General features: G+C 57.2%; 1 protein-coding gene across 8 annotated transcripts in view; it reads right to left on the bottom strand.

The window, feature by feature from the left end:
* Positions 1-25,304, bottom strand: part of STRA6 (signaling receptor and transporter of retinol STRA6) — a 31,990-nt gene extending 6,686 nt beyond the window's left edge. The window contains exons 1-12 of one of the 8 annotated variants that reach the window (XM_044764525.2): positions 25,100-25,304; positions 15,899-16,026; positions 10,717-10,783; positions 10,376-10,461; positions 9,183-9,322; positions 8,562-8,585; positions 8,212-8,378; positions 6,777-6,899; positions 4,514-4,581; positions 4,249-4,325; positions 3,914-3,975; positions 2,857-3,019 (exon numbers count right to left, since the gene is read on the bottom strand). In XM_044764525.2, the coding sequence (XP_044620460.2) occupies positions 2,857-3,019; positions 3,914-3,975; positions 4,249-4,325; positions 4,514-4,581; positions 6,777-6,899; positions 8,212-8,378; positions 8,562-8,585; positions 9,183-9,322; positions 10,376-10,461; positions 10,717-10,783; positions 15,899-16,011 (1,090 nt within the window). In that variant the 5' untranslated portion in view covers positions 16,012-16,026; positions 25,100-25,304. Of the gene's footprint in view, positions 1-2,856; positions 3,020-3,913; positions 3,976-4,248; positions 4,326-4,513; positions 4,582-6,776; positions 6,900-8,211; positions 8,379-8,561; positions 8,586-9,182; positions 9,323-10,375; positions 10,462-10,716; positions 10,784-15,898; positions 16,027-16,330; positions 16,472-16,779; positions 16,937-22,001; positions 22,289-25,099 lie in introns of those variants that run through there. The other 7 variants (XM_070498167.1, XM_070498168.1, XM_044764523.2 and 4 more) reach the window with 7 other exon arrangements.
* Positions 25,305-26,110: the final 806 nt, after the last annotated feature.

The following is a 26,110-nucleotide window of genomic DNA, read 5'->3' as shown; positions in this document are numbered from 1 at the left end:
GAAGTGACAGAGTCGGGTGCAACTATTTCCAAGCAGACCCAGAATGAGCCCAGAGTGCCTGCACCCTGAACTCATCAGTCAGCCCAGGGAAGTGTTCTTGGTTCCTGTGTCCCCACCAGAGACTCAGGAGGGGAGCAAACACCCGTGGAAAAGGCAGCACTAGTTCCACGTAGCCACAGGTGCTGGAGAAGTGGGTTTCGCACTGGCAGCACATTAGCATCGCTTGGAGCTGTTAAAAGCCTCATGGCCCAGGCTGCCCCCTAGACCAATTAAATCAGAATTTCTGGGCGTGGAACCCAGACCTTAGCTTTTGTGAAAGCAACCCAAGTAATTCCAACATGCAGCCAGGCTTGAGAACCACTGCGCTGAGGCTGTCGTAAGACAGAGCCTTAATGATTTATTTCTACCGGCAATTGATTGAATCAATCCACCAACTGACACGTATAGAGTGCCCGCTACTGTGGTTGTCAAACTCGGGCCTGACTCAGAACCACCAGGAGGGCTGTTCCATCACAAACGCTGGGCCCACCCTCGGGGCTTCTGAAGTCTGGCCTGGGACTTTGCCTTGGGACTTTTACAAAGTCACCAGGATATTCTCAGGTGCACCCAGGGTTGAGAAGGACTGCTGCAGAGACCTGAGGACTCTCTACCTGGCCCTGGCTCACTCCTCCAGTGGCAGAAGGGGCACTTTTCTGAGAAGTAAGGCTTGGAGAAAGCCCTGGGCATGCGCAGCTCTGCCCTGCTCCATCTGTCCTTCTGGAGCCACTCGGCACCAGTGAAAGTGTGTTCTGGACGGTTTCTGCCAGGAGGTGAGGGGTCTGCCTGCTAAGCCTGCGCAGCTGAGCGAAGATGTTGACACGGGGTGAAGGGTTAGCAAGCTCGCTGGCCCCAGGCCTGGCCTTGATCTCCATCTGTCTACCTCCTGTTCCTCTCTTCCCTCAATCGGTTCCAAACTTGGGTCCCTCCAAATCCTAGTACCCATAAAATCTTCCTGCTCTTTGCCTTCTCTGGGACCCTGTACCTGCTTCCTTCTGGGCCCTGCTTTGCAGATTGATCTGTCTTCCCCGACTCGATCAAGGGCCTCAAGGACAAGGTTGCCTTTGTAGCTTCAGCACCCATTTTGAAAGTAGGGAAACTGAGGTCCAGAGAAGTGAAGTGGCTTGCCCCAGGTCCCACAGCTTGTGAGCGATGCAGCAGGGATTCTAATCCAGTCTGCCTGACTCAGAGTGTGAGCTCTCTGTGAACAATGCTAGGCTTATGGTCCAGGCGCTGGGTGGGCAGCCCTAAACAGGCTCTCAGAGCTCAGAAGACATTAGCTCCTTCAGCTAAGGACAGACCAAAGGGCCCTCAGCCCAGATCTCATCTCCGTTCTACCCCTGGCTTGCTGAGTGCTTTGGGCATATCTCTAATCCTCCTGGGCCTCAGTTTTCCTTGTCTGTGACCTGGGAGAGTAAACACCGCTCTGTTTGACCCCTGAGCCCAAGAAGATCCGAAGTGGGAGCATTTGAGCTTGGAGATTGCAGCTCCGATTATAAGCAGGATCCATTGTCCTGGACATGCCACTTCCTGCCTTGGACCCTTGATTTCCTGCTCTGTGAGATGGCATCGATGATGCTGACCTAACAGAGCTGCTGTGAGCAAGGTGTGAGCTTGGATGTGGGCTGATGTGGGCCATGTCTGCTCCTGCCTGTGGCCCAGACTGCAGCCAACTTGGAAAATCTCCCTGGAGATGCCATTTTCAGTCCACCCAGAACTTGTCACTTGTTCAGCTTCGGGCCTCAACTGCAGTTCCAGGGCAGCCTCTGGTATGGAGCAGAGGCGCTCAGGAAGATGGTGGGAATGATGGTCAGGGAAGGAAGCAGTCCCTGCACACACCTCTGCCCACCCACCACTCCCTACCCCTCTCCATTCCCAACATGCCTAGTCTAAGGGACAAGGATGATGTTAATCGTCAGGAACAGCTGCAGAAAACTCACACTTCCACCTGCAATACTGGCAGCCTAAGCTCCGACCATCACATATTACTCTCCAGGAGCCGAGTGCCCATACCAGCCAGGGACTCCCAAGTCGGCAAAGGATGCAGGCCCCACGATGCAGGTCCTGACCACCAGGTTTTGTCCCAAGGTGGTAGAGAATACCCCAGGGGAGGCATCAGGAGACTGCATTCTTCTCTTGGCTCCACTTCTGCCTGGCTAGATAACCTCAGGCAAGTCCTTCCCAAGTGGCAAGTGAGGACACTTCTCAGCTTCCCCACAAGGCTATTGGGAGGGCCTGGGAGGTAGGGGAGGTGGCTAACAGGCTAAGGGCTGAAGGAGGCACCAGACCACAGAAGTGGAGGCTGGTATGGTTCCCTGGCCTGAGGGCTCATTGTCAAGGGAGGGAAGGAGAAAGGAAGTGGCCCAGAGGGCCAGGGATTGGGGAAGAGAAAGCATCTACCCTACCAGACCCCATCCATCTGCCATGGGGATTTGCTCAGAACCTGGCCCCTGTCACCCATCACTGCCTCCTTTCCTCCATCCCCACCCTCAGCAAAAGTGCCAGGGCTGTCCCCTCAGCTCACACATACCATGGCCTACCCCACCTCCGTGCCTACAGAGCCGGGCAAAGACACGGGTGGGGGTGGGAAACACCACCCAAGATGACGAGGGGCTGCTGAGACGACCCTTCAGGTCTCAGACACTTGGAACTGGAAGCTCCAACCGCCCCAACTTAGAAATGAGGCAATGAAGATACAGAGAAGAGAAGAGACGTGCCCAAGGGCACCCAGCATGTCCGCGGCAGTCTGGGACTGAGCTCAGGCATCCCGGCTCACGTCCTCTTCGCTGAGGGTCCTCAGGCACTCCCGGGAGGCCTCACCTTCCAGAGCCCAGAGGTGGTGCTTCACCAGCTCTACCACCTCCTGCCTGTCCTCTGAGAGCACCAGCCCGAAGCCAGCCAGCAGGTAGGAGACGTCCGTGGTGATCCCCGCCCTCACCTTCTGGATGGTGGGCACCACGCCCACCAGCAGCAGCAGAGCCACCTGGAAGAGCCCCAGAATGAGGGTGCAGGCCCTCCCATCCCAGGCAAAGTGTGTCTGAGCTAATGGGGAGACGCTGGCCTCACGCGGCTGCATCCACGTGCCTGTCACCCATCATGACGTTCTCTTCTGCCCTTTAGAGCAGTTTCCTCACGCCCCTAATGAGCACATCACAGATGCACTTCCGCCTAATAGGCCGCAGGAGCGCGTTCAAGCAGAACACCTGTCTGTGTACACCTCCATCTGTCTATCGTCTATCTATCTAAACTTCAGAACAGAAAGTTTCTAACTTTTCCATGTTGGAGAAAACAAAGTGTCCTATAAATGAGCACAAGCATTGAAGCTAGACAGGTGTGGGATCAAATCTTGGCTACTCTGTTGATACTAGCCGTAGGAACTTGGCCAAGTCAAATGCACCTCTCTGAGCCTCAACTTCCCCCACCTGTAAAATGCAGAAAAATCATATGTACCTCCCAGGATTTTGTAGGGTTTTTTGGGGGGGCGTGATGGTGGGGATTTATCAAACACACATTATTTCACTAAATCTTCCCAACTACCCAAACAGGAAAGTAATTCTATTTCATCCATTTGACAGCTGAGCTAATGGGTTCAGGGATGTTGAGTAACTTGCCCGAGGTCACACAGGAGGTAAATAATGGAGCTAGGATTTAAATCCATGTTTATGTGACTCCAAAACTCAAGCTCTGACTCTGTGTGAGCCGACAAGCGTTGAAAGGCCCTGTCTTCTGGGTAGGCCACCATTCCCAAGATGGCCAGAGGCAGCTGCACAGGACTGTGGGCAGGGTTTTTGGAGAGCTGAGCTGGGTCTGAGCCGACACAGGCTTGGGGGCAGGGGCAAGGGTCCAGAGGCAATGGCACTCCAGAGGCAGGACACACCTGGTAGATGGCTGTCCCCGTCAGGGTGGCGGAAAGCATCAGCTTCAGGGGGAGTCGGAATCCTGCAGTCCCCAAAAGGAGGGTCATGGTGAGCCCGAGCACCACCCAGGCCTGGGAGCTCCATCCCTCCCAAGGGGCCCAGGAAAAGGGCCAGGGCTCACAGGACCCTGGGCCACCAAGGCCAGGCCACGGGCTTCCCCTTGTCCCAAGCTGGGGTTGTTCCTCCTGAAGTCAAGATTTTGGGAGGGTAGGAGCTGGCCTTCCATGGCAGCTATTCTGTGCAAGGGAGGGGTGAGGTCACCCATCACTCTTGACCTCAGCTCCCCACGCCATACCTCGCTGTGGAGTGTAGATGTGGTGTCTGAAGCAGATCCAGGCCTGGGACAGGAAGCCATGCTTGGAGGTGCGGGAGCTGCGGACAGACCCAGGCAAGCAGGACCCTCAGGAGAAGCCGCTGCCCCGAGCTCCGAGCTGGAGCCCGAGCCCAGAGTTTGGCTCATCCCTCGTCTCTGCCCCACCGTGCTGCCCAGTGCCAGCCTCCCAAACAAGCTGCCTACTCAGTGCTGTGCCCTGGCCCAGCCTGTGTGCCCAGGGCCTCACCGGCTTTCCAGCTTCTTCTGGCAAAGGAGGGTCCTCAGATATTCCTCAGAGTAGCTGCTCTGCAGCCCCTGTGGGGACAGACAAATGGACGAGCTGATGAGACCTGCCTCAAGCCCTCCACAGGGCCCTGGCTCAGGGGACACAGTGGACACCCAGTGGGTCCATAAAAACTTCTCAGCTGTGGGGGAGCACGGAGAAGGGCCAACTGGTGGGGATGAGGTCCATGCCCCCCAAAGCCACCCTTTCCTCCTCCACAAATACGAGACTAATCAGTTTCCTGTTTAAGAAAGCGACACTGGGAAGTTCTTCCTCAGATCTATCTCCAACCCTCTCCTGCTTTACTCAGTCACATCTCACCACTGCTTCCCTCCTGCCCTCTGGCCTCTGCTAGCTGAGACTGGGGCAAAAGGGAGCTTGTGTCCTTTGGGCACATCCCTGACCAAGACACAGGATGGGGCCATTCCAGGTCAGATCCCCCAGGCCTCTCCTCCCACTCGAGGGAGATCACAAGGGTGACTGGATTTGTCTAAGCCACATTCCAAGCCTTAAGCTGCCTGCCAAGAGGCAGAGGCCCATGGTAAGACGGAGTGAGCCCCTGGCCTCTTATCGTTAGGAAAATATAGGCCACTGTCACCTGTTGCCATGGCAACCCTGGGATCCAGGGCAGGTGTGGGTCAGCTCAAAGCTTGACTGTGTCCTGTGAGGCTTAAACGTCTTTGACCAAGGGCCAAAGAGGATTTTATTTCTCCCAAGACTTCTCAAGAAGAAAGGCATGCAGTGGAGGGAGAGGCGAGGCAGGAAAGATCCCTGGAAGAGGAGGGAGAGCCTGCCTGGTGCGTGTGTACCCCCGGGGCTGCCCCCCCTTCTGAGCCAGCTATAAAAATGAGGGGACAACGGCATGCCTGGAGGAGGGTCAGCATAAGGAGGGGAGGAGTGACAAGTCCTGAGGACCCTACTGCTTCCATGAGAGAGCCAAACCCAGTCAGGCGGGCCCCTGGGGGACCCGGGGCCTCTTCTCCCCTCACTCCCCACCCCTCCTCCAGACCTTACTCCTTCTCGGGCTCCAGGCTCAGTCCCTCTCCTGCGCTCCAGGCTCACAGTCCACCTGCCTGCCAGACCCTCAGATGTCACACACCCATGACTGCAATCGTCCCCTGCTCTCATCTGGTGTTCCATGTGTCAGCAACTGGCGCTACCACTTGCCTGCTGTCTGTCCCAGATGCCACCCTTTGGGCCTTTCCTCCACCATCCCCATCTGAACAGGAACCAGCCCTTCTGCAGCTGTGTCCTCAGCCCTTCAAGAGAGCCTCGCTGGAGCTGTTCTCTTCATCCGCTCTCACAGGAAGAGCGCTCCACCCACGCTCCCAGGCACTGGGGCAAGCCCCTGGGGCACTTCTCATATGGCAGGGCAAATATTTCTCTCCCCGGGCACACCGGGAGGTCCTGGAGGTCAGACATGGGGCAGTCAGCTCTGAGTCTGCAGCACCTAGCTGGGGGCCTGGCACGCGACAGGCGCTTAGGAGCCTCACTAATAAGACTGCCATATCTTGTCAGAATTCTCGCTCACCAGGATGCTTCAACCACCCACCTATCCAAAACTTCAGAAATATCTGCTGAGGGGCTATTATGTGCTAAGACCTGCCTGGTGCTGCAAATTATACAGAACAAAACAGACGTAACCCATCTCTGCCTCTTTACTCTGGCTCTTTCCTAGGCCTGCAAAACCTTCTCCTTATTCTCTCTCCACTCTGTCCTTCCTGTCCTTCAGTCCCTGCTAAAGTCCACCTCCTCTAGGAAGCCCTCCCAGCCTCCCTTAGTTCTCCCCTTTATCTGACATTTTCCAACCTAGAGTTGGTTCATGATACGATTTGGCCCCGGGCACTTCTTGAATGGGGCCCAGGTCTCCAGAGCTCCTGTTAGGCACAGGCTCCCGGCCTGTCTCCTTCCTCCAGCCGGACCCTCAATGTTTCAGAAACAGGGCACTGACTTCCCCGCCTTCCGGCCCACTTCTCCTTTGTCACGTCCCCACAGTGCACACAGCTTGGTGTGCAGGCATCCTGAGGGCCAGCTGAGGACCCTGCTTAGCCTTTGCCTGGGAAGGGAGGACTAACTGGTCCCTCAGCCACTCAGCAAACCTTTTCTGAGCACCTGCTGTGTGCCAGGCCCTGTACCCAGTGTGACCACACGTGGGACCAACAGACACGGGGGCGTCCAGGGTGTCTTGGGTGCCAAGTAGGAGCCCACCACGGCCCTGTCCCTTTACCTCGGAGCCGGCTGCTGTCCCATGACTGAAGCTTCTCACCAGCTGCACCGGGTACCAAAGGCTCAGGAATCCAAGGCCCAGAAGGAGAGGCAGGGAGGCCAGCAGGGAGTAGTACTTGTAGACCTGGCAGACAGACGGACAACCAGACACCCCTGCCTTCTGCCTTCCTCCCCAGCTGCAGACCAGGCTCCGTTTCCCTTCCCACCACACGCAGGGCCCTGAGGGTGGTCTAGGGCCCCACGGGCTCTAGGGCACAGGTTCCATCACCTCCCCCCAGCCTGGGCCGCTCAGCACAAACCCTCCTACTGCCCCTTCTCAGACCCCTCGGAGGTGCTTGCCCCTCCCAGGCCCTTGGAGGAGGTTATGTAACCCTTCCTCCCACCCCAGGGGCTGGAATGGGGCCTGGAATGAGGACATCTAACTTCTCTGTTCCTGTGTTCCTGGCGCTTTGGACACAGGCCTAAATCTGTCTATGTGCAGTTTGCAACCTGGGCATCAGGGAAGTGCATACCATACCTCCCAGGGGTGGGCCCCTTACATATTCATTCGTTTGTTAACTCAATACATTTGTATGGAGAGCTGAGCATGTGCCAGGTTCTGGATGGTGAAAACAACCACCCAAGCCCTGCTCTCAGAGAGACTCCCTAATGTTCGCCTCCACCTCAGGGATGGGTGTCATCAACTCCATGTACTGGGCAAACTGAGTCTCAGAAAGGTGACATGGTGTCCGCAAAGCACTGAGTGCCACCCGGCATCATTTTGTTTATTTGTTTGTTTTATTGCGTCTGTCCTTCTGGAACGGCAGCTCTGGGGACAACGGGGACTTCATCTGTCTTGTGCACAGCTGTATTCCAGTGCCTGCAAATGTCCCTGGTATACAGCATGTGCTTCAAATATGTTTGTTGAATGAATGAATGCATGAAGTGATGAATCTGGATTCAAACTCAGGTTGTCTGGCTCTGAGGCCAACGCCACCACCCTTTGGGTACTAGACTGGGCAGCTTCACACTCCCAGCCAGCAGACAGTGAACCAGGGTCTGAGGTTCTGGAATTCTCTTTTTAGCCCTCTGAGACCATCCCCAACTCAGCGCTCGCTGTCCTCCAGCTCTCTTCACTCCCACTCCAGCCTGACCAAGGGGAGGTCGGGGAATCAAGATGGAGGATGTCAGCTTCCTCTTCCTCCTCCTCTGCCTCTCCCCACCCCTGCCCCTCCCAGACTGAAGTTTCTGAGAGCAGGCCCAGCTGCCCCATCCCCAGCCTGTCCCATGGAGGGGCCGAGCTTGGAATGGGCACGTGTTTACAGAGTGGCATCCTGCGCAGGGCACTCGCACAGCAGCAGGGAGCCGGGCACATAAAGAGAGACGAAAGGAGCCATGCTGGTTTACACAGCTCCTCCACGCCCCTCAGCCCCAGGCCATCAGGAGTCAGCGGTTACCTTGGGTGCCTGGGGACACTCTGCCCTCTGCCAGACCTGGACCCCAAAGTGAGCCCAGGACAGTGCGCTGCCGAGCAGGTGTGCGGCTCCATGCCCGACTGTGGCACAGGCAGCCAGAGGGTAGTAGAGGGCAGGGTAATAGAGCAGGGCCAGCATCCTCCAGGGCCCTGGAAGGCAAGACGGGTAGAGAGACATATGACGGAGGGGCAGGTGCGGGGCCTGGGTCCGGGCCACCCAGGCCTCTCTCCTGTCTCCATCTTCTAAGTCCCTCAGCTGGTTCAGTGGTTAAGAGGCCTGAGTTTAAATCCGGGCTCTGACTAGTCTCAGCTGTGTGATCTCGGGCAAGTTACCTCTGGGGGTCTCAGTTTCCCCATCTGTAAAATGGAGATAACAATAGTAAATTAGCAAGATGAAATGAGAAGGTATACGTACAGTGCTCAGCACAGTGCCTGAGTTAGTACTCAATAAATTAAGCTCCCGCTTCATTATTGTTCCCCTCTCTGACCCTCAGCACCCTCCTCTGTAAAATGGGGCTAAGAGCCACACTTGGCAGAGGCATCGTGAGGACTGGGGCAGCGGCCCCTCTCAGTGGCAGTTGTCCTTGTAACCATCAGTTCCTCGAGCTCAGCTCAGTTCCCCAGGACCTGCCTGCCCCCTCCCCACCCGCCTTCATTGTCACACAGGGCCAGGCTGTCTGGGGACTCAGCTGGGCCCATGGACGAGAGATTCCTCCCTCATAAGAACAGAGGAAGCAGAGAGGGTGGTATTGACCCACAGGCTGGGACCAACGAGGGGGTGGTTCTAGGCTTTGTGGCGGGTTGGGGAGGATAATGAGACAGTGTCCTTTGGTGTGGCTCCTGACCAAGGTGGGGAGCTGCTTGGCTCGCTACAGAAGAGCCCTCCCCAGGGCTCTGAGTCCCACCCCCCCTCACCCCATGGATCCAGCCCAGGGCCTCGGTTGCACTGGGTACCTGGGCTGGGCGGCGAGGCCAGGGTCAGGAAGGGCAGCGGGTCCTCGGCGGGGAGCAGCAAACACAGGGAGCTGAAGAGGACCATGAAGACGGCGGCGGGCACTGTCCAGGGCTTGTCCCCAGCTGAGAAATCCACAGGGCTGGCGCAGAGGCAGGGATAGGACAGGAGGGAGTTGCTCCAGGCCCCCACTCCCCTCGCCTCATGCCGTGTTCCATAACTGGAGGGCTGGAGCCAGGCCCGCTTTCCAGATGCAGGCTAAGGCCCCTTCATCCATCCACTCCACAGACACTGGGGAGCGCTCCTGTGTACCAGGTTCTGGGCCCTGTGGCGAGGGGCCTCAGAACGTCCCTCTAACACAAACACACAGCAGGGACAAGCCTGAGCGCTGCTCCCCCACCCACCCTGGGAGCTCCAGGAAACAGCCGCCTCCACACTAATCGCTCTGTCTGGGCTGGCAGACCATCAGAGAGCTCGGCGAGTCACAACATCCTTGCGCAGCAGCCGCCACCCTGGCCCGGGTGTGGCCCAGGGCAGAGGGCAAACAGCGGGCACAGCTGTCCCAGGCATCACCTCTCTGGGCTCAGGGAAGACCACTCAGGCCCTCTGCTCTCGTTCCAGCTTGAACCTCATGCCCTGAGAGCACATCCTCCTCCACTCTCCCCCAGACCTCCCCCAGGCAGGACAAGCTCTTGCCTGGGCCAGACAGCAGGGCAGAAACCCCAGGCTAGTTCCCCACAAAACCAGCACGGCAGGACCCACCCGGGTGTGCAGCCTGGGCCTGAGGCTCCATCCACCACCTCCCCCAACACTTTGGTCTCTCCCACACAAGCCTGCCCAGTCCCATCTCCTCAGGATCATCCCCCCTGCAGGCTCTGGGGTCGTAGGGCTGAAGGAGACGGGGAGAGAGTTCCAGCCATAGGGACTGGAGGTCAGTCCCTCATAAATCTGCCTTTAAGCGTCAAGGTGCCGGTGACCCAGGAGCAGGTAGACCTGAGCGGGTCCCTCCTCCTCCCTCTGAGGGTCCCGACCAAACCTGGAGATCTAGGTGGAGAGGGGAGAGCCCCAGGCTGGGAGACGCGGGGGTGTCACTGGGGCCGGGGCCGACTTCTAGGTACCTAACAAATCACCACCCCCCAGAATGGCTCTGCCATCTGGGCCCCCCGAGCAGGGGTACCCAGGCCACAGCACCTACCTTGGCAGCCCAGGCCTGCCACGCCCACAGTGGGGCCAGAGCCGGCGGCGCCTCACCAGCATGGCCAGCAGCAGCAGCACAAGAATCTGAAAGGTGAGCACAGAGGAGGCTGTGGGGCACCCTCTAGCCCCGAGTACACACTCATGCGGCATCTTGGGGACTGGACAAGAGGTGACAGAAGTCTGAGAGGTCTGGGTCCCCACCCTCGGAGAGCTCCCAGATACCCACTCCCACATTTTGGGCTCCCAGGGCCCCCCTTCACCAGCCCCAGCAGAGAACACAGGCCCCCTGCCCAGGCTGGCAGTAGGTTGCAGGCCAGTTTGGATTCAGATTGGACTCACCGACAGCACAGCCAGGCAGGTATGGAGGAGGCCGGGTGGCACCCTGGGGTGACAGGGGGGCACTACCCTGCAGAGCAAGTGAAGGCTGTGTCAGGCCTGGGGAGGGAGCCCCCAAGTGTGCAGCCGGATCTGGGGTTCCAGGCTGTCTACACTGGGGCTCCAGCCACTACCTCCTTTGACCCTCTCATGTCTCCTACACAAGCTTGCCCAGTTCCACCTTCTGGGCACCATCCCAGGCCTCTCATTCCCCTGTGGTGTGCTGGTCCCATGCCACACTCTGAGGTTACAGGTCTGAAGGAGACAGGAGGCTCCCGGGGAGGACACAGGAGAAACAGTGGGCCAGCTCTGCCTGATCTCACCCAGATCCTTCCTGTCCTTCAAGGCCCACTTCATCCCTCCCTCCTCCAGGAAGCCTCCCTCACAGTTCCAGATCTCACAGATCTCTCCTCAGAACTAAAGCTGAGCATACTGCCTGGGTCAAGCAACCAAGAATTTGGTCCTACGATTTTCCTTCCACTCACTGGTATCTGAGTTTGGTCTGTGTCTGTGACTGAAATGATCTTTCTTGGTCTTCCAGGACTTATGTCTCTTCTTTTCCTGTTTCCCTTTCATTAAGGACTTCCATGTACAGTTGGGCAGGTTGCACACTGCACAAGGATGCGCAAGCAAGGGAATGAGTTTGGTCTGAAATTCTGGCCACACTGTTCACCAAGCCCTGCACCTACTGAGCTGCATACGTCTGAATGGGGGTCATTTTTTCTAATTACCACATATGGCCTGGCAGAAGTCCTGCTCTCACCACAGCTGAGCACAGAGGTAGACCCATGGTGGAGATAAAGAAATCAATGAGGGCAACGAAGGCCTCAGCTTCCTCAGTTGGGCCACGTGGCAGAGAAAGGGGTCAGGTAGGAGCCCTGAGCTCTGGGTTGCACCTGGACCTGGGAAAGCAGACAGAACTGGCTCCCTAGGGAGGAATAGACCTCTGGGTTTGCCCAAGTGTAGCGTGGGAGTGCCAGAGGGAGTGTGGGCAAGCTGGCAAGGCATCCGAGGGAGTCCTGTGCCACCGCTGGGCCCTCATTGCCCAGGAGGCTCACCTGCCACCTGGGCGCCAGCCCGCTGTGCGGAAGGAGGACTGCCAAGCCTCGTCTGCAGGATGAGTGCAGAGCGCCAGGACACTTAGGGGACAGCATCTCCTGTGAGCTTGCTTTCCCTCAGGAAACCCCAGACATGGAGAAGCAGGAAAGGTGCTGCTCACCGGCCCTTACCCTCAGGTGGAGGGGAAAATCAGTCCATTTTGTGTAGTTTCTTGGCCAGGGCAGAGCTGGCTTCTCCCCAAAGCAGAATTGTGCTCCTGGGCAGGGTGGGTGCCGTGTAGGGGATCAGGTTTCTGCTGTCTGAGCTCAGGCCTCACACTCCCCACTTCCAACTCTGAGGCAGCCCACTCCGGCAGGTGGGGGGAGGTTTGGGCGAGGCGGGGCCCCTGTCCAGCCCCAAGAGGGCAGAGCCACCGCTCCAGGCCCTCCCAGCCTGCGTCTCGTCAGGGGGCTGGGTCCTACTCAATCCTGCCCCCAGGCCCAGCCAGGGCAGGGGCTAAGCAGTCTGTCCCCAGAGCAGCCTGACCATTTCCCACTCACCCCAAACCAGGAGCCACCCTGGCCCCCATGGGTACCCTCTAGGGCCCTGGCTGCGGGACCCTTGGGCCTTCTGTACCACCGGGATCCCCCACCTACCCCTTAGCCCAGGCTAGCGGAGGTTCGGGCACCCTCAAATGTTGCAGGTCTGAGCAACAGAAATAGGGCTGAGCAAATGCTTGGCTGACAGCCCATGGAGCTGAGTTTTGTGCTGTGGGAAAGACAGGGTGGCACAGACACAAAGAACACCACCTCAGGGAGGCTGGATCCTCATTGAAGAGGCACAAGCAGGTGCTACAGGATGCAGAGGAGGAAGAGAGACCTGGGGCAAGGCCTCAGAGGGTGTGGGGTTTGAGTTTGAAAGGGGGCAAGGCCTCAGAGGGTGTGGGGTTTGAGTTTGAAAGATGGTTATCATCTCTTTAGGCAAAGAAAGGGAAGGGGGTTCCCTGGAGAGGGAAGAGCAGGAGGAAGTGAGGTCGTGTGCCTGAGGCCAGGCAAGGTTTTCAGCTCGACCCAGCCCGGAGGGTAAGCTGAAAGTAGGTTACAGCAGGTGTGGGAGGCACTAGGGAGCCATCAAAGGTGTTTGAGAAGGGTGGTGTCCTGGATTTTAGGAGATTTCTGTGGTTATATTTGAGTAAAACAGCAGTAACTAGTACTTACTAAGCATTGACTAAGTACCAGGCACTGTTTGTTGCATGTATCAACTCAGTTATTACCTAAAATGTGGGTGCTGTTAGTCCCCCCCCTTGTGTAGAGAAGGAGATTAAGGCTCAGAGGGGCTGAGTATCTTGCCCAAATCACACAGCTAGTAGAAGGGCAGAGCCAGGATTCGAACTGAGGTCGTCTCTCCAGCGCCACATCTGACCGGAAGGTGAGAGGCAAGGAGAACACAAAAGAAGATATTAAGTTGAATCCTATGAAACTGCCACGTCTGTCCATCAGAAACAGTTGAATATCAGCGTTTTCAAATGGTTTAGCATAAATAGTCAGTGGGGAGTGGAGGCACCAGGTTGTGTCTCGGAGGCATGCAGGGGGGGGGGATTCACATGCCCTGATGTGGGGGAGCAGAGAACAGGGGAGTTTCCAGGGTGACTGTAGGGTTCTGGGCCTTATTCCAAAATGAGGTGTGAGGACCAGAGTCGGATGCAGCCCAAGGAAGCTGAGGCTTGGTCTTGGGCAATTCAGAGGTGATGGTGGACACTTGGGGACAGAGGTTGGAGCGCAGTGGTGAGGACACTCAGGCAGAGAAGGAGCAAGACTATTGTTTCCAGAAGTTTGGCCCTGAGTGAGAACCTGCAAAGGGACTCTTCCAGAGGGGCGGGCATTGCACCCCCATGGGTGAGAGGGACAGGGTGGCTGTCTGGGGAGGCAGTCTGTGGGCCTGAGGTCCCAGGAGGCCTGGAGTCCTGCTTCCTGACACTCTCCCCAGCCACAGGCCTGCAGGTCACGGTGGCGCTGGCCTCACGTGGCGCGAGGGCAGCAGGCCTGAGGGAAGCCTCCAGTTCTGCCTTCCAGCAGCCCTTTGAAGTGGTGGGGAGGGGGGTGACATCCGGACAGCTGCCACAGGCTTGTTTGTGTCCCCAGGCTCTGGCTGGGAGGCTCAGTATCGGTGACGAGTGGATAACACATGGGCACATGTCAAGCTGGACACATAACCTGGCCAGAGGGGCCTCTGTGGGTAGGAAAGGGCCAGCTGCTACAGACCAATCCCATGCCCACAGAAGACCCCAGATGACGAATCCACCTCCATCAGACTCAACCTCTTCAGCAAGGTCCTGGAACCATGGGGGCACCTGGCTAAGTGTGGCCAGGAGATTGAGTCCATCCCAGCCACTGTCACCAGTGCCCACCAACCCCAAGCCCAGCCTGCTGGGGCACACTGAGGCACAGAGCGGGACCACTGCCCAGAGTTCCCCGAAGCTTTGGTGTACCATCTCCTGAGGTGTCTGACTCACACAGGAAGACGTGAGCCCAAATTCACCTCTGTGGGATTCCCCTGGGCTCCCAGCTTCCTGCTCCCACCTTTGGTGGAGGAGGCGGCAGGAAGTCCAAGTTGGTTTAGCTAAGTAAGTGGATTCAAACAAAGCTCTTCCTTCTTCCCTGCAGTGGGAGAAGGAGCCACAAGTTCTAGATGCCTCCATGCTAGAGGCAGTATTCCCCATCACCACGGGCCTGCCATGCAACCAGCTTAATCTTGAGGCCACATCTAACACCCAGCCGCACAGCCCGCTGCAGGTGCCTAGCCCCAGCCAACGCCCAGGTCCTGAGGCGCCCATGGACGCACACAGCTTCAGATTCAGGCTGTGACCCAGGCCAGAATCTGTTCCTCACCAGGTTCCTGGGCCCCTCCCCATTCTGCTGCCCCTCCCACCCCACACAGGCGCAGCAGAGATGTGGGGCCCACACGCTGGGGGTGGAGGGGGACGGGCAGGGGCCCACCCTTGCTGACAGCAGAGCTGCTCTCCAGGTGGTCAGAACCCCAAGTCCTCCAAATAACAGCTCCCTCAGGCCCGGGAGGGGCCCCCGCTCCTGCTGGGTGACCTGGGCCTGGCCAGGCCACAGCCCCAGCCCCTGGAGAGGCACATGAGCGTTTTTTCTTCTCCAGTTTCAGTTCTTGATGGGGAACAGATGTGCACACATCTGGTTTGGCAACACCCCAGCCTCACCTTTCCAGTTCCCCAAACCCTTAGACAGAGCAGGGACATGGGGGATGGGGCCAAAGCCAGGAACAACACGGGAGAACTGGGTTTTGGGGCCCACACAGGCAGGGCGTCCTTGGCAGCATGAGGGGCACAGGCAGGCCAGGCTCCTCTGCCAGGGTGCCCAGACTAAACAAAGATAGAAAGGGTCTGGGCAGAGGCCGCCTTGAGCTGAGCCCTCAGGCCACACTGGGCTGGGCTGAGGCCGCACCCCCGCCCTGGGCTGGCCTGAGCACTCCTGCTAAAGAGAACAGGACCTCCTCGTCTTCACGGAGACTCTGGGGCCAGCCAAAGACAATAGGGGCTGTGCGTTCCTTCAGTCTTTCAGTGACTCCTCCATCAGGCTTTCTGCCACAGTTCTCTGCCGCCCCCCGCCCCCAGCATGACCAGAGAACCTGACACTTGCTAACTCAGTACTCTAGATGGTTACCACAGAGACCAGCAACCCCTCAAAGGCAGGTTCGACTCCCTCAACCTCCCACCCAGCACTCTCCATGCTGGCTGCAGGCCAGAATCACCCAGGGAGTCACCCTGGACTAGCTGGATCTGAATTTGCAAGGATGGGGCCCAGGAATCCATATTTCAAATACACCACACAGGTTCTTTTTAGGTGACTGGCCTGGCCCAGGCTCCCCACCCCAAGTATCTTAATACTAGGCAAGGGCTACTGTTCTCAACAAACTGATGAGGAGACTGAAGCCCAGAGAGGCTATGACTTGCTAAGGGTTACACAGCAAATGAGTGGCAGAGTCCATCTTAATAGCCACTGCCCAGGGTGTCTTCCCTGTTCCCCTGTCTGTAATCTCTGCCACATCCCACTCTGCCCGCCCAGAGCCAGGGGTTCCAACTTACCCTTCTGGCTGGAGCTCCTGGCCACCCTCGGGCTCATCAATGTACCAGCTGCCGTAGGAGTAGTCATCTGCAGCCTGGGAGGACGTCTGGTTCCCTGTTGCCTGGGATGACATTCTCTGGCCCGTCTCCTATGACCCCCAGACAAGAGGAAAAAAGCCACTACAGATGTGAAAAGAGGCTTAGGGGGAAAAAAAAGAAAGAAAACCAAAACAAAGGAACGTTTCTCTTTAATCCTAAACGTTACTTTCTTGCTTTTCACTCTGGGAAAAACCCGCCTGGGAGTGAGGGCCTGGGCGGATGGCACAGGAGGAGGGGAAGGGCTTCTCCTGTCCCCTCCCGTCCCTTCCCGCCCAGTCTCGCCCAGTCCTGCAGGAGGTAGCGATCCCCCTGGAGGAGAGGGCCCCTCAGGGCCCGTGGGCGCTGCCGGAGCACCTGTCCCTCTGACGGGCCACTAGAAGGGCTTTGCTCAAAGGACCACTTTCAAAGAAGGCTTGTCCAATCTGAGCTGCGCACAGAGATCCCTCTTCCTTCCCCCTCCCCAAACCCACCCAAACAGACCCACAGACACACACTGGAGGAAGGGCTGGAGGAAAGAGCTGCAGAGATGAAACGGGGGGCGGGCTCAGCACACTGCCGGACCCTCCCAGCCGGACTCCCAGCCCCTCCCGCTGCTCTCGGGGGCTCAGCCCAATTTCCCTCTTTGTTTGGGCTCCCTGGAGACCACCCCCCAGCCTCAGCCTACCCGGCTGGCCGCTTTGGGCCTCAGTGATGGGAACACACCGTGGTCCTGACAAAGCCCCCTCCTGGAGGGGGCCCCAGCTCCACAGGCGGCCTAAACCTGGGGGAATGTAGCCAGAAGGGTCGGCACTGCCCGCACATACCTGCCTTCAGTACCTGCCCCAAAGCTCCCACACCTTCGCCCACCACAGCTGCAGGGCCTGCAGGTGTCTGCCTTCCACAACCCAAGGAGGCTGCCGGGCGTTGGAGGCAGGGGAGGGAGCCTGACCGTTCCTTCTCCTGGGTTTCCATGAAAGAGGCAACATGTGGCTCACTGGTAAAACCTTTTTGTTTCTCCCACTCGATTTCATAAGGAGATAACTCACCCCCACAGGGCGGAAATTAGTCCTTTAAACACGAACCAGACCCACATTCAGCAAGAAGAACCCCGCCTGCCTCCTGTTCCTCCCGGGGTGCGGGGGTGAGGGTGAGGAAGGCAGGGCTGGGCAGGGGCTGGGGGTTCCTGCCATCTCCCCTGGCTGGCTCCCCTCCCTTCTTGGCCCCAGCCCTGGGGGGTGGGGGGGTCAGGGGCAAGATGCAGACAAAGGCAGAGAGCAGTTCTCAGGCCCCTAGTCCTGGCCCCCCTGGACTTTTGAGGGTCCCTGTCCTTCCAATACCCTCCGAGGGGCCTGGGCCTTGGCCCTACCCAGCTAAGGCATTTGTTCAAGAAGGCTTTTTTTATAAGATATTCATCCACTTATTTTTTTAACATAAATTCATTGAATGCCTAAGTGCCAGCACTGTCTGGGCCCTGGGACGTGAGAGTTTATAGTTAGGGGAGACACAGACAAGGAACTCAATACCCTCAACTCCAAGTGTTACAAAGGGAAGGCACAGAGGGCCCTGATGCACACCATGGGCAATGGAATTGGGTCAGAGAGGAATGGTGGATTCTTGAAGAGGGAAACCTCTCAGGGGGGACCTGAGGGCAGGGAAAAGTTGGCTGAGCAGAAAGCTGGGGGTTGAGGGTGGGAGTGGGGGTGGGGGAAGCATGTGCCCGACAGAGGGAAGAGCATGGGTGAGGCTCTGAGGGGACAGGGTTTGAAATCCTAAAGGCTCCCCATCCAAATTCTGAGGCCAAACCCACGAGGCCTTCCAGGGTGAGGGCCTGGTACTCTGCTGGCTTCAGTTCCTCCCCTTCCTTCCCAAACAGCCCCTCTTCCAGAAAGAGGGCTCTGACCCCCCCCCCTTACCCACAGAGATGTCAGCGTCTGCTGACTCAGAGCTGAAGCTGAACTTTATTCGATGCGATGTAAGAGTCCACACTGCCTGTCTGATCCCAGGGATTGGGGTGAATCCTGCCTCCGGGGCCTGGCTGTGAGCTCCTAAGAACAGAGTTCTGCCTCTTTCCTCCTCCTCCCTCCTTCCCCGGATGCTCAGTCCTGGCGCTGGGGTCACAGGGCCTTTATAAAGTGGGTATGGCAAAGCCATTGCTCGTTCTGGTGACCACCGCTCCTGTAGGGGCCTGTCCCATGCAGGCTACTGTTGTGTCTGGGATTTCTCCAGCGGGGCTTTCCAGAGCCCTCCACTCCAACACCAGAGCCCAGCATTCCCTTCACTGCTCAAGGGTCTGGGACTCATGGCTTAGGGAGCAACCAACTTTACCTCATTTTAAATCCCCCTCATGATACCTCCAACAATTGGAGTCCAGTCTGTGACGGGGAGCTCTCTCCCTTCACGTCCACCCATGAACATCTGTGCCTGTCAGAAACTGCTTCCTTCCCCAGAGGGAGCCTGAATCTGCCTCCTCAGCCTGGTTTGTTCCTTCATTCATTCAACAGTGTTGAAAGCATGCCAATTCCATGCCAGGCAGTGTTCTACGTGATGTGCTGAGAACACAGCAGCGGGCACAGTAGATAAAGTTCTGCACCTCAGGGAATCTAACACGCAGAGGGGCGGGGGGACAAAATACGTGTCATGAGTGCTGACAGGGACAACATAGTAGGGTGAGAGAAGAGATGTCAGTGGGGAGCTGGCCGTGTGAGACTGGATGGTCAAGAAAGGCCCCGGAGGAGGTGCTCTCTGAGCAGACCCTGAAGCAGGGAAAGGGGGCACCCAACCAGGCCCTGAGGAAAGACATTCGGGCTGCCCGCAGGGGCCCCCTCAGCCTCAGCATCTGCAGCCAAGGCGGCAGGGAGCCAAGTCTGGGTGCAGGCCCTCCCCACAGGACTCCTCCTTGAACCACACATCGCTCTGCCCCCAAAGGAACTTCCAGCGGACCCTGTGCTTCCCCCAGGGTTAGCCCAGTACCCGTGGCATCACCTCCCCCACCACAGGCCCAGGATGCAGAGGCTACCTTCAGGGAGGCCCTTAGCAGAGGTAAGGAAATGGCGAGCTTTGTGGCTCTCCCCGGGCATGGGCACAGTGGACAGAGGGCAGCCTTGTGCCCAGTACCTTGATCAGGGCTGGGCTGGGAACAGGAAGGAGGGGATCCAGAAGGAAAGAGCAGAGTTTCTATATGGCAGTGGGAAATGCCCTGGTTGTGGGGGCAGCCTACCTGGGTTTAAGCTCTGGGGCTGGCTGTGTGACCTTGAGTGATTCCCTTGGCCTCTCTGGGTCTCAGCCCCACCTCTGTCCCAGAAGGAGTAGGTCACCCAGCCTGGAGATATTTGACTGTGGGCTCTTCTCTCCCCAAGGCCCCCACTCCCTGCCCTCAATGACTTCATGGCCCAAGAATGTGGAGCCAGCACATGAGGCACTGGTTGTAGCAAGAAGGTCAAAGCCACAGGGAGTGGCTGTGACTGCCCAGTCGTCCCTCTTTGTCTTCCAGCCACCCTCCTGGCCCCCAGAGCCCCCATCCACTCTTGAGGGGGCAGGGAGGCAGGCTGGGTGGAAGATCCATGGATACTGGGTGGCCGTATGGCTCAGGCTAGGAGAAGGGAGCTACTTCTTGAGCCCAAATTACCTCCTCAGCTTGGAGCCAGAATAGCTTGGAGCTCGTATCTGCAAAATTAGCTCTGAGACATTAGGGAGGATGCCACCTGGCCAGACTGCAAGCTGGCCGGGAAAAGTATTGAGAAGAGAAAGGTGGGAATGACCTGCTCCTGAAGAACTTCTCCCAAGGCCTGGCAGCAGAGTTCAGGGCCTACCGCCTGCAGTGGGCTTTATAGGGGGCCTCTACCCACAAGAGTTGGAGACTGGCACCTGCCATCAGGAGAGGAGAGGCTGGAGAGTGGAGGTGCTTAGGAGACAGACTGTAGGAGCTTCCAGAAGAGAGGAGGGAGGAGGGGGAATAAGGAGATGGCTGAGGCAGTCTTGGAGGGGGGTTCCTGGAGGGGGCCTGGAGCAGGGCCCTGAGGTCAGACAGAGTCAGCAACGGTGGCAGGAATGAGCTCTAAGTGTCTTAGGAGAGCTGAGAAGGAGAGTCTGAGAGGCAAGGAGAGCGCAGGGCAGGGGGCAGGGCTGCCTAGCTGTGGCCTATGGGAGCCCATGGGGGCACATCCTGACAAGGCTGATGCCAAGACCTAAGGAGGAGCCCAGATAGCAGGGCGTCCCACTGGGCACAGATTTGGGGGTGGCTAAGCCCTGCTCGCTGTGGGAGGGGTCACAGAAGCCCCTGGGCTGTCAGCAGACAAAGGCCGTCAGCCAGCTGGGCCAGCATCGAGCTGCCCTGCCTGCCCCTCTGGCTGGAGCTGGCCCCAAAGGCCTTGGGATAGGGCTTCCTTCCTCCTCATGTTTTTGTTCGAGTTGATTAAATCTGAGGAATTTGTGCGTCCAGGAACAGAGGCCCGCGTGTGTGCCTTCAGCAGCCCGTGGTTATCAAATCCTCAAAGGGCAAAGTGCTCAGCGCAAAAGGAGCTGACAGTGGGTAGGAAGGAACGGGGAAGGCCAGCAGCCCCAGAACCTCAGGAACACCCTTCCCCAGGACTCCCAGCTCCTCCAGAGCACCTCCAGAACCTCAGCAATATGCCCAGAATGTTTGTAACATCACCAGAAACTCCAGAACCTGAGTATCACCTCCCATGAACCCCCAGAACTCCAGTGACATGCCAGAACCTCTAAAACACCTCAGAACCTTGGTCACCTTCCAAGAACCCTCCAACTCTGGCAGATCAAGCACAGGTTTGGACAAGATGGTCAAAACCATGCTCAGCCGCTGCAGAAGGCCCAGAGACCCCCACTGCTTACCCCCCCCCACCCCTGGGCTGGCTGAACCCCGAGAGGTCTACAACACCCAACTTCAGAGTCGCAGCAGCCCAGATCCCCAGCAGCACAGCAGAGAGTGCCCAAGGTGTGCCCCAGCCCAGAAGAGTGGGGCCAGCCCATGTGCCTGCCGGTGGAGCCCATGGATAGGCAGCCAAGGCAGGTTCAACCCCATGCAGGCCCCTGAGCTCTGGGGCGGCCCTTGTCTCCAGTGCACCCATGCACACACATATTGAATGGCCCCCAGCACACACACATGCCTAAATCTGGCCACAGACTGAGCTTGACCCCATGCAGTAGCTGGAAAGCAGTGTTGTTGGCTGCTAAGCTCATGAGAGGGAAATGTGGATGGCTCTCTACCTCCTACCTCCCTGGCCATGTGGTGTGGGAGCATCAGAAGCATCACCTGACATCCCCTTCCTGGAATTCTCCTGTCCCTCCACCAACAGCGTCATCATAGCACAAGGGATTCAGGCCACACTGCTCTGGCATGAATGGGGACAGTGGTGAGGAGTCAGAGGAGGGTAGCTGGCTGTTCCAGGGGAGCAGCGTGGTCTTCTCCTCCCAGAGAGCTAGGCTAGAACTGAGGGAAGATTGGGAAGAAGATTTCAGCTCAGGACAAAGGTAGCTTTCTTACTCTCACAGAGTAGTGATTCCCCCCATCAGTGGAGGCAATCAAGAAGAGGCTGGTAACATCAAGATGCTACAGAGTGTTTCCTGCCTTCAGAGGAGGACTGACCAAAAGGCCATGAAGATTCCCCCAGTTATGAGAGCCCTGGATTCTCCCTTCCCTACACGTCCTCCCTGGGGTGGTGCCACCATGGTCTGGCCTTTGAGATGCAGGCTTCCTACTGCCCTCCTTCACTGAGGACGCTGACTGCTGGGCAGATCCCCTAAGTTCTCTCTCCTTGTTCCCTGCCGAACATAAGACATGGCTCTCCATCAATCTCTTGCCCACAAGCAGACCCTACTCAGACACGACTCTTCTGATGTCTCCCTGCCTTTTGGAGTTCACACTAGCTCCCCAGTGTCCCCCAAGTACAGCCATCTCTAGGTCTGCAAGCTCATCCCTCAGAGTTATGCGGCCCTACTGTTCCTGCCCCCTTTCTGCCTCCAAGCCTTTGTTCATGCTCTGTCCCTGCCGGGTGCCTTCTCCCTGCTCCCCAACCTGTTCCATTCCTACCTGGCCCGCAAGGCTGGGCTCCAGCCTCACCTCCACCAGGCGTTCTTGACCTCTCTCTCTGTATCTCTTCCTTCTCCTTATCGATCACCCTGGGGAGTCCTGTCCCTCCAGGACGGCAGAATGTTCCCCAGCAGCTGGGGAGTCCTCTGAGCGCCAGTACCAGCTTGCCTGGGACCCTGGAGGGACAGCTGGCTGTGCAGTCTCAGTAGCTGGCCCAGCAGAGTCCCCAGCACCTGCTTTAAAAGGTGTTTGATCTCCTCCCGGAAAGGCAGCTCTCCTTCCCTCCAGCTCTGGCCCTGCCCCTCCTCCTGAACCCCCTCCCTGGCCTCCCGCCTCCCCAGGCCTCCTGCCTGTGATTCCAGGATCAGAGAAGCCCACCCCACCCCCACCTCTGCAGCTCAGGCCAGAGCAGGGCTGGGGCCCCACACAGCACACAGGGCAGCTTGTCTCCGGAGGAGCCTCTCCACCCAGCAAGCCATTTGCCCGAAACTTGATCTCCTTGGCCCTCGGAGTCACCTCATCGTGAGAAGACTGTGCAGGGTGTCTGGCTGACTTTCCCCAGCTGTGGCCCCGGATGGGCTCGGGAACCCCCTACCCTCATTTGTCACCATCCATCACTCCCTGGGGGCCATTGCTTGATGGATTGCACCAAGCCGGAGGGGAGCCACCAGCTAAGCTTTTAATAACCCGATCAGCATCTTGCTGTGGCCTAGCTGGGCTGAGGGCCCTGACTGTGGGAAGGGGGGAATTGTCACACTTTCATGGGCCTTTGGGGCTCAAATTTCAGGTATGATCCACTCCAGGTGGAGAGCCAAAAGGCTCTCAGAGAGCTTTCTCTTCACCTCCTCGTCGCCTAGCTCTCTACAGAAAAAAGCCTGAGACTCTGGGGCCTGCTGCTCCTCCCCAGCACATTCCTGCAACCCCCAAGGCTGCAGGAACAGTCACCCCTGTTCCCTGTCCCCTGAGCTGAGGTTTGGCTCAGGCTCGCCATGCTCTCCCCTCCGCCTCCTGGAGGAGGTGCCCTGGGTGGGAGTAAAGAAGACTGGGGAAGGAAAAAGGGCTCAGAGGTGCTAAAATGTGGTGCTGCAGGAGGTAGGGAGGGGAGGGAAGGGATAAGTGTGGGTACAAGAAGCAGGGTCCTAAATTCCCAGGAGAAGGACACCTGGGGAGGCATCTTCTTCCTCCTCAAAGGAGAAAGGGGGTACAGTTAAGAAAAGGGTAGGGTAGCCCAAGGAGCACAGGCTTTAGGATGTGAGATTAGCTTCCAATGATGGTGAAGAGCCTGGAACAGACGGCACAGCAGAGAGGATGGTCCCAGGGCTGTGCCTGCTCTGTGAGAGAGAGGGAGGGAGAGAGAACAGCTCAGGCCAAGATGGGAGGGGTCTGCCAGCTCTGACCTAAGCGACATTTCCCCATGGAAAAGAAGGGTTTTTACATAGAAAGGGTTAAACCAACAGCACAAAGAGAGCATTAACCTTTGGCCCATTCTTAGGAATCTATCCTCAAGAAACACTTGCATATATAAGCAGAGAAGATGCCCAAGGCTGTTTGTAATGCAAAAAATTGGCAACAAGCCCAATATCCATTGATAAGCTTTGATAAGTCTATAGGCAAGGCACTAGTTAGCTGTCACAAGGAATGAGGTACCTCCTTATGGACTGGCCTAGCAGAACTCCAAGACAGAGTGCCAAATAACAAATAACATGGACGCAGGTTGCTGAGCAATACATAGATCGCCATCCCATTTTGTGTTCCTTTAAACTGAGGATACATATGTGTGTGTAAATACATAAAAAATGAATCTGGCAGACACACAGCAAACTGTTCATAGAGGTTGCACTCAGGGGAGAAATGAGTTTGGGAAAATGAAGGGGGATTTTTCACTTGTTTGACATGTACATTTAAAAATTATCTAGCTAGGCAGTTATCCACAGTAAGCAAAAGGAAAACATTGTAAGGCTGTGTTGAAGCCTACTGTGAGTGAGCAGCTGTGAAAGCATCACTAAGCCATGTGGAATGGATTCCATCCCCAGCCTAGTAGTGCACATTCTCCAGCATCCCTTAAAGCTGGATGCAGCCCTGAGACTAAGGATTGGCCAATGAGATGGAAAAAGAAGTGCTAAGTATAACTTCCAAAGAGAGGTGTTCTTTAAAACAGAGGTGTTTTCTTTCCTCCCGTCCTCCTTCTAGTCAGCTGAAATGCAGTTGTGATGGCTGGATCTCAAGCGGCTTTCTTGGACTATGAGGAGGAGGTCATGAGTTAATGAAGATAGAGTAGTAAGTTAGTTGCAAAGACAGAGACTGAACTAAGGCCAGATCTTAGGGCTTGAGGAGACCTCAGAGACCCCTGTTCTACCCATATCACCATCATATCCAGAGGAAACCAAGGCCCAGAGAGGTCACATGGTGTGCCAGGGGCAGTGACTGAGCTAGGAGAAGTTTTGCCAGAGATTCCCACCACCACTTCATTCGCATGCACACGTAGAGCTCATGGCTCTTTCACCAGAAACCACCCTTCCCAGAGCTTGGACGCTGCTCCATTCTGTGGCTGGGGGACCCCCTCTGGGGCCCAGGCCTAGGGGTGGGGCAAAGACCCCCAGAGTTGGTTAAGTGGCAGGCCTGGGACACAGCCCTCAGCATTAGGTCTGATAAGACAGTAGAACTCTGCCCACCGGTGCCCACTGGTGGGTCTGTCTGTCAGTATCTGCAATTTGGCTTCTTTCTCTCTCTGTATCTCTCTGCCCTTCTGTCTGCCTGTCTGTCCCAGTCCATCATTCTCTCTTTCCATCCTTATTATTGTCTCCCTCTATGCCACACTCTCTCTGTCTGACTCACTCTGCCTGTCTCCTATCTTTCTGTCTGTCCTTCTAATTCTCTGTGTCTGCCTCATTCTTTCTCTGTTGATCTGTGTCTCTCCCTATACTCAGTCTTTGCCTTTCTGTTTCTCTCTCCTGCTCTTTGTTCTGTTTCTGTCTCTGAGCCTGACTGTGAAGTTTGTCTCTCCTCCTAAAGGTTTTAGGTGGTACCTTTTCTTGGGCTGTGTTGTGTGCTGACTTGGTGCTGCCCCTGCCAGCTCCTGCCCCTTCTCTCCCCCTTACCTGCCCTGTCCGTCTCTGGCGCTGTAGGAGGACTGGCACTGCTCTGAGAACCCCCACAGTCTGTAGGGTCTTGAGTCCTTAGAGCCAGCGGAGCAGCTGGGCAACTGGCACCTGGGCACACAGAAGACAAAGGTCAGTGCTGCCAATGCTGCCCAAGAGTCTCGCTCCCTCTCCTTCCTGCCACACCAGGAACTTTATCCCTTCTGAGGGAGGCTGGCAGGGCGAGCTCAGGGATCACGCGGGCAGCCCCAGCTCCTGCTTGACTGAAGGCGAGAGCTAGAGGGCTTTGGGCATGACCCGAGACTCTCTTGACAGTGCTCCTGATGGGGCTGGAGGCATGGGGACTAGATCAGAGTCACCACTCAGAGAAGAGAGCTTCAAGGGAGCCAGGCCCTGGCCCTAAGCACCACAGTCAGTGGAGGGAAGAGACCAGGCTTCTCAGTTTGCTTTTACCACTTACCAGCTGAGTGACCACGAAGGAGGCCCTTCCCTGCTCTGGGACTCAGTTTCCCCATCTGTGCGATGGAGAGAGGCTGGCTGCTAGGCTTCACGTTGCCTGTCTGAGTCTGCAATTCTATCACCCCGTGAGCCTCTAGTACTGTGGACTTGAAGGGGGTGGGGTGCGGGCCTGGGACGCTTCCACTGTGGGGAGGAGGCTGCTGGAGGGGGCTGGGTACGGAAGTCTCATATGGAGCCATGATGATCATGTGATCACACTGGCCTGGGAATCAGGAGGCCTGATGTCCAGGTCCACCCCTTCACCCACCCACCAGATCTCTCGCACCTCTGCTTCCCTGTCTGTAGGAGGGGATAATAGTCCCAGCCCCCAGGCCCTTGGGAGGATCCAGGAAACTCACAGATGTCCCTGCCGGGAGCATTCAGCTCTGCGCACAGGGAGTGGGGTGAGGTGAGAAGGAGTTGGAGATGGGTCTTTGAGGATGGAGGTCTGAGGGCCCACAGGAGCCGTGAGGGGTGTCAGCGGCGGAGGCTGAAGGAAGCCATTGTGGGAAG

Source organism: Equus asinus, chromosome 2 (assembly GCF_041296235.1).
Source record: "Equus asinus isolate D_3611 breed Donkey chromosome 2, EquAss-T2T_v2, whole genome shotgun sequence".
Classification (NCBI taxonomy): domain Eukaryota; kingdom Metazoa; phylum Chordata; class Mammalia; order Perissodactyla; family Equidae; genus Equus; species Equus asinus.
Note: the sequence above shows the minus strand (reverse complement) of the source record. Positions and strands in the feature narration are given on the sequence as shown.